Source organism: Triturus cristatus, chromosome 7, assembly GCF_964204655.1.
Source record: "Triturus cristatus chromosome 7, aTriCri1.1, whole genome shotgun sequence".
Taxonomy (NCBI): Eukaryota; Metazoa; Chordata; class Amphibia; order Caudata; family Salamandridae; genus Triturus; species Triturus cristatus.
The window spans coordinates 1,678,865,608-1,678,873,613 of NC_140590.1; the positions used below are offsets into that span (position 1 = coordinate 1,678,865,608).

Sequence of the window (8,006 nt, forward strand, 5' to 3'; positions counted from 1 at the left end):
AGAAAGTGGTCATGGTGGATATGTGTCCTAGTGGCTGAGTTGCTGTCCTTTGGATCTGGGGACAGGGGTTCTATTCCAGAGCTGGGTTGAATTCAGACTTTGGCACTTGACTAAAAGTTGTGTGACTCTAGGCACATCTCTTAATCTCCCTGCATTTAAAGATGTGTATGAAATGTAACATTATCGTACCATTAAAATGTTTAAATTCTCAACTGACGCACACAATCTTGTTCTGTTTCCAACACTCCCCATTAATGCACAGCACTCTGTGCTTCCAAGCTTTGTTGCACTATATACATACCTCTACATGCAGTAATGCTTGTGCATAGCAAGTGCTAACATACCTTACTAGGAGGAAGGCTGTACTGATGGGATGAAGCTTGTACTGCTGTTATCAGGAGACTCTGGGGTGTTCTTGGTTATGGATTTGGAGAGAGGTTTTATCAGCAGAGGCTAAACATCTTTTTCTCTCCCTCCCGCAGGCCCTCTCCACATCTACAGCCCAGGGGCCATCTACGTGGGCTACATCAACAACGTCCAACAGGGAGCACCTCCTGATCTAGTGCCTATTGGGGACACTCTGGGCATCCTTCCTGGAATAAGGGTCTCCAAGGAAGAACTCCAGTACCCAAGGCAGGAGCAGAGCTCATCCAGAGAGAAAGAAAGTCCAACCCTCCCAGAGCTCAGTGGACACCTGTATTCGGATGCATCAAACCCACAGCAAGAGATTGATGAATGTGAAAAATGGGGGGGTGCTGCCTCTGTGCATGAGGTGAGAACAGCAGAGGGCCATGATGCTGCTGGAATGCAAGAAGAAGAGGCGGGACCAGAGACACAGGGCTGCCCTGGTATGCAGCAGGAGGGGTGTGCAGGTGGATATTGGGGGCTTCCTGTGCCCTTGCAAGAAGAGACTGGACCAGAGAGTTTGGGGGTCCTTGTACACCAGCAGGCAATGAGTGATCAGGAACATTTTGTGGATCTTAGGTACCAGGCCAGTGGACTGGCACATAGGGGTACCCCCCAATTTCAAAAAGAGAAACACAAGTGCTGGGAGAGAGGACCCCCCTCTGAAGAGGAGGAGTAAGAGGGTCTGGGAAGGACATACAAAGAAGGTTTGTGCATTTACAGCACAAACCCAGCCTATGTATGGACTTTCTATAGAGCAGACAAACTGCCTCTGGATAAATGATGGATAAATGCAATGGACCGAATGCTTCTTCGATCCTGCCTATGCACTGTCTCCATTTAAAGAACAGACCTTGTGTTAGGACTACCATTCTGAGGAACACAGGCCCAGCCTATAGACTTTCTTTATATAGAACAAAGACTCAGCCTATGGACCGCCATTAAATACCTGTAAGCTAGAATACGATCTTCCTGTGTACAGACCCCATGTACAACTCAGAGCTATACCATAATGGACTACCTATCCCCTATGGAATCTCTGTGAATGCACCAGAAGTTCAACTAATTATAGAACACAGACTTACTAAGCATGTGTGACCTGCACTGGGACAGCATCATGATGTTATCAAAAGTCTTCAGACTGACATGTGACCTTCCTAGGCCAGGGCTAAACAGAGGCCAGACTAATAGCCTGCTGCTTCTCCACAAAGTGTACATCCAACCTGCCTCCACATTGGGAATGTTCTCATTTTTAGTATTCCAGACTAGCACTTTGAAGGGTCTTTGTAGAGCAACCTAGGAGATCTGGTTGGGCTCCTACTGGAAACCTACATATCTGTGTCGCTATTGATGCTTATGACTCTGTAAGTGGTTTCAAGAGAGACATACAAAGCGCAGCCACCCAATATATCTCCCATATGCACACCACATATGCACACACTCTATGGGGTGTGTGCACATGTGGTGGAATGTGGAAGACCTCAGGTCTGCCTTATTGAGCAGATGTCTGGATGAGGTGGCCAAAATGACTTCATGGAATCCCATGACCTTTACCTGCTAGTGCCAGATGTGTTGCAAAAGCATTCCGCAGAAGGACAGCACACTAACAGAAGAGCCACCAGGAGGGAATAATTGTCACACAGAACCAAGGTTCAATAACCCTTGCCCCGTTCTTTCACTCACCCACAACCACACTCAAAGGGTCAACCAAGATAGAAGGATACTGATGGCATGTAGGTTGTTCTGGTGTTTAGGTGTCCTTGTGGTCTTTGGGCACCAGAGTAGTATCACCAAATGTGTATTTCTCTGCAGAAACCTGCCTTGATATTCAAATATATTCAAATTATCCCCCAGGTCGTGCTTTGTCACACGGCATTTATGGGACAAACTTTTCTTCTAGAATGTGGTCTGTGTCTGGAGACCGACCAGGACCCAATATTTCGCTTCTCGGATGGAGCTATCATACTCACTCTTTGGATCTCAGGACAAGACCTTGAGGTCAGGTCAGGAGAGGTCAAACTGAATATCAAAGCATCTCCAGAGGAGAGAGTTCAAGCAGTCACAAGCTAAACCCGCCCTAGAAATGTTGAGAGAAGATGTGGACTAAACTGATAGAAGATAATTGAAGAAGATACACCCTGTGTCCTTTTTCAATGACAGTGTGAAAAGTAATGGATAGCTAGACATGAATTCTGTCTGCCTTCCCTCATGCTAATAAATACAAAATGTCAACATTTCAAAAAGTAATACAACCTTTAAAAGTAACACATAGCAAAATGTAAATTTCCTCATTGTCGCCCGGTGATCCTCACTTTGGATCAACCAAAGAAGAAACTAAAGTCACAAATGGGCCATGATCCTCTGCAGTGCACGTGGTGATCTCATCTCAGTCCAGTTTTAGGGTGATGGCACCAGCACCAGGCTTTCTCTGTTTAAAACCTGCGGGTCCTCTAATTCGTAACTTAGACATATGCATAGTTGTCTCACTGGTGCGTGGACTGATATTTTGCACTTCCCAATGGTAATATGTTGACATTTATTCTAAAATATCCTGAGGGTGTTGGGTTATGATTAAAAAGCCAACTTGCAGAAAATCAGTATCTTTATATAGACCAAGCCAATATCATGGAGCTTTTGCAGCACATCTCAAATATATTTCCTCATTTAGTAAAGCAGCCTGCACAATGTCTAGGCAAAAAAAATCCACAATTTCCTCTTTTTCAGTGTGTCTGTTTAAAAAAAAAATGTGTATATATGTATTTGCTGATAGCTCGAAAGGGTTCGCCAGGACAATAGCTTTCAAACAATTTATTCTGCAGCATTTAACAGACTCGTTAAACCAACTTCCTTAATGGGTCACAGGCGTGCTTACAGTTCCTTCCTTTTTCCTATTTTTCAAAGCTTGAAATTAGATCATATTGGTACTTCTTAAATTCTGCCTTAATAAAAAAAAGATGCTGTTACTGTAAACGACACGTCCACAAAAGTGCCAGTGCTCAGAATACAAATCTGATTTAAAGGCCCTGATAAAATGTACTGTTTATTTTATTCAGATGTTTGTGTCGTTCTTGTGGGACATAGGGACCATGGCACACAGTGAGCACAAGTAAGCTGACATCACAAGGGGTTCTGAAGATGGAGGTGTGATGGTGAATCCAATACTCTGAACTTTAGTGCAAGTCCCTATAGCTGGTCCCCATCTCCTTCCCTCAAAGTACATTATGTCTGCAGACTGGACATCCTGAGCACAGACCCAGCACCTTCATCACAAACCGCACCTTCTCTCTGCCCCGTGAGGGTGTATGCATGCTCTGATGCTTATTTACATGATTTCTAAAACAATCTGTTTTCACAGTACATTATCATAAACTGCGTTAATGATTTGTTAACTGGAAGAAGTATTTTGAAAATCCACTTTTTTTAAAGTCAGGTCTATGTGATAGACCATTGTTTAAAAATAAATTGTGTATATATATATATATATATATGTACGTGCATTTTCATAGCGCGGAGATACCCCTTCGGGGGGGATTCAGGCGGTTTATAAGACACATAAATAAAATAAATAAATGTAATATATATATATATATATATATATATATATATATATATATATATATATATTCACTGAAAAAACCATAGGTTTCACACATGTTATAGTTAGCGGAAATTTTACTGATAAAAAACCAATGAAATTCCCCCGTTATAGTTAGTGCAGGCAACTATAACTCACGCGACCGCAATCCTCTGCTGATGCTAATACTGTATTTAGACACTTATTTGCCCATGTCTTCTTCCATACATTTTTAGCTATACATATATTACAAATATTTTTTTTTCATAAAGACACATATGTCATCAGCAGAAGATTGCGGTCGCGTGAGTTATAGTTGCCTGCACTAACTATAACGGGGGAATTTCATTGGTTTTTTATCAGTAAAATTTCCGCTAACTATAACATGTGTGAAACCTATGGTTTTTTCAGTGAATTTGCAAGGTTTTTTAAATGCTAATTCCTAACTATAACGTGTGTGAAACCTATGGTTTTTTCAGTGAATTTGTACGGTTTTTTAAATGCTAAGTTACTTTACACCATTCGTGGCGTGCGCGCCCACTTAACGCAGTTCGTTCCGTGCGCGCACGGTGCGCTTCGCGCACCGTGCGCGCACAGTGAGCACGCGGTGCGCTTCGCGCACCGCGCGCCCACTTTACGCAGTTAGTGCCGTGCACGCACGGTGGGCACGCGGTGCGATGACAAAGCAAGAAAGCACGTCAACAAATCTGTGCCATTTACCACAACAACTTGCGTTATGACATGCAAGACATTTATAGAGGAGATGGTGTGCACTTCAATGATGAAGGGAACAGAGTCTTCCTCTTGAACCTTAGACTCTGCATCGGTACTTACTTGTAGGTACCACTAAAAAATCATTTCATAAACACAACAGCTCTTTTTAGAGCCCCCTAATATCTAAACACTTAAATCTGATTTTCATTTTTTTTTTTTTTTTTTCTACCGTACGCTTACCGTAAGCTTACCGTACGCGTACCCCGTGATTTTTTTTAAAATCAATAAATGTTTTTTTTGTACTTTTCTGTCCTTCTTTGACTCCCTTACAAATGTTAGGGGGTCTGTAACTCTCCTCATTGCCCCCTTTCCTTGTTTTCACTCTTTTTTTTCAGAGTGAAATACACAAAATGGCGGCCGCCGCTTCCTGGTTTCGGCCGATTCGAATGTTTACTAAGATCTAAGAGCCAATCAGAATCGCGCTCGCGCACGCCACCGTACGCTTACCGTAAGCGTACGGTAAGCGTACCGTAAGCGGGCTCAGATATATATATTGATTTAAAGGCTATTTTCTCAGAATCTACTGAACAGATTTACACCAAACCTACAAAAGGCACTTCCTTGACCTAGGGACTACCTCTCTGCCAAATTTTGAGTAATTCTGTTCAGCCGTTCGGGCTGTAGCTCGTTCTAAAGGTCCTATGGAAAAATGCATGGGAAAAACGCGTTTTGGGACCCCCCTTTTATCTCAGCCCCCGCTTGACGGATCCCCCCGAGACTTTCAGGGTAGGAGCGGAGCGTAGCGCCCCACCTATTTTGAGAAATTCGCGAGGATTCGTCGACCGGCGCCAAAGTTATTCAAAATAGAATGTTGAGGTTTTCCTATGGAAACGTGGTCCTAACTATAACTACCTACTGGCGACCGCCAGTAGGTAATATATAGATATATATATTATATAGATAGATAGATAGATTCAGCCATTATCTTCCATCTGTGCTAGTAAAGGCATTTTGCCCCTGCACAGTGTGTAGATGCGCTATGTAAGTAGTTCTAGGCTTGGAGGGACAAGGTCTGTTTTATTTTTAAAAAATCCTTTTAACCAACTACTTGCTAGAGACTGCGTTCGCTTATCTCAGGATTACAATTTACCCATGAATGTGTCACACGTTTGTCTTTGAAAAGTGCGTCTCGACAGCTGGTCCAACAAGGTACATAAAAAACAGTCCATGCCCATATAATTCCAAATAAAATATTTGTATTGCAATTTTATTGCCCCATCTGTGTCGTTAAAGAAGAAACAAACCTGAGGATTTCCCCTGCTACTCTCCTAGCTTCAGTGCGGCTCCGCCTCGCGTTTCACTTGTTTCTAAAAGGGAGACGACATTTAAGGACCCTTAATCTGTCGACTCACCAAAGCACAGGCCGGCATATGGTCATACAATATATTGCAATGACTAAAGGCGGTGCAGAAGGTGCGAGCATAAGACTATGTATTAAGAGCTGTTAAACTGCAGTACAAGCTGGCTGCACAGGTCTTTGCTCTCTTACCTCCTCCCTCTCCCTTGCATGACTTGCCAGCAGCACTGCCAGGGTCGGACTGGAGAGCCAATAGCAGCCCTGGCAAAAATGCACAAGCATTGGCAAAGCCGATAGGTCATGCCTATGCGAGAGTTATTGGCTTTGACAATGTGTTTTAGTCATTCTGTACACCAGTGCGGCTGCTGTTCAGCATGGAGAAAAGTTAGTAGCGTGGAGTGGGGTGCGATAGATTGGGGTAGAATGGAGCCGGGGAGAGTTAGGTAGATTGGAGTGAGGGAGTTGGGTAGATTAGCATGGTAGATTGAATTGGGGTAGATTGGAGTGGAGTGGCACAAATTGGAGTGTACTAGATTGGGGTAGATTGGAGTGGGGTGGATAGGAGTAGGGTAAAGTAGTGTGGGATATATTGGGGTAGACTGGAGTGGAGTAGACTGGAGTAGAGTCAGGTGGATTGGAGTGGAGTGGGGTAAATTGGAGTGGGCGCGATTTGGTGGAATCTAGTAGGGTAAAAAGGAATTAAGTGATGTGGATTGGGGCAGTTTGGAGTGGGGCAGATTGGGGGAGTTGGGTTGATTGTGGGAGTGGGGTAGATTGGAGTGGTGCAGGGTATCTTGGAGTGGGGTAGATTGAATTGGACTAGATTGGGTGAAGTGGATTAGATTGAGGTGAAGTGGGGCAGATTGGGGTGGAGTGGGGTAGATCATGGTAAAGTGGAGTGGGATATATTGGGGTAGATTGGAGTGGAGTGGGGTAAATTGGGGAAGACTGGCGTGCAAAGGGTTGGGGTAGCTTGGAGTGGGGTATATTGGGGTGACGTATATTGGAGTGGGGTAGATAGGAGTGGAGAGCAGTAGAGTGGAGTGGGGTAGATTGGAGTGGGATAGATTGACATACTCCTCCTTCAGACACAAAACGGGGAAGGTTAGAACCCACTATTGATATAACTGCAACAAACGCATTATGACATCCTACCCCCCCTCCAACAACTTGATTGCTTAGAAAATAAATTATTGGGCACCAAAGCATGTTATCTTCGCCCCACGAGTTCTTTGAATTTCAAAAATGCATTAATTTCCTAATATTTGGTGGGATCACATACTGTATCTAACTTCAGCCTACCTCGAGGAGGGTCGATGTAGTATGGGGTGCGTTGTACCCCTTTTGTATACACTGTGGGGTCTGTATGTTTCCCTGCCCAATGTTGGCATAGTGTGATTCAGGAATACTATGACAGATAATTACATTTTCTTGCATGTAACTAAGAGAACATGGGGGCTTATTTACAAGCCCCATGTGCAACCCGTATGTCGCGTCTCCCCGCCGGATAGGCATTCCGTTGGGGGCCGCTCGTATGGCAGAGGAGCGGCCCCGGCGGTGTCTGCTGAGGGGACACATTCCGGTGGGGGCCGCTCGTATATTAGCGGAGCGGCCCCTGCTGGTTTGCAGGCGGAGACGCAGCAGAGGAACGCGGTAACCGCTGCCCGGAATGCTGCGGGGAGGCAGGGGGGAAAGGAGAAGGGCCCAGTGGCAAAAACGGAGGCTGGAATGAAAGCTCGGAGGGGGAGCGCGTCGCGTGGCTCCCCCAACCCCCCCCCCCCCAAGGTCTCGGGCAGAGAAGGGCCGCTCGTTTGCTAGGAGAGCGCCCCCAAGTATAACAGGGCAGGTTGCACATTTGGAGGCACTGGGGGGGGGGCTTGGGAGTTACGTGTGGAGGAGTCTCATCGGGTTACAGGTGTTGGGGGTGATCAGGCCTCTCTGGCTGCTGGGAGGAGG

General features: G+C 45.1%; 1 protein-coding gene across 3 annotated transcripts in view; it reads left to right on the forward strand.

Moving 5' to 3' along the window:
• Positions 1-3,453, forward strand: part of LOC146812686 (uncharacterized) — a 213,228-nt gene extending 209,775 nt beyond the window's left edge. For all 3 annotated transcript variants that reach the window (XM_085619794.1, XM_085619795.1, XM_085619796.1), the window contains one exon: positions 483-3,453. In XM_085619794.1, coding sequence (XP_085475920.1) covers positions 483-1,084 — 602 coding nt within the window. In that variant the 3' untranslated portion in view covers positions 1,085-3,453. The remainder of the gene's footprint in view (positions 1-482) is intronic.
• Positions 3,454-8,006: the final 4,553 nt, after the last annotated feature.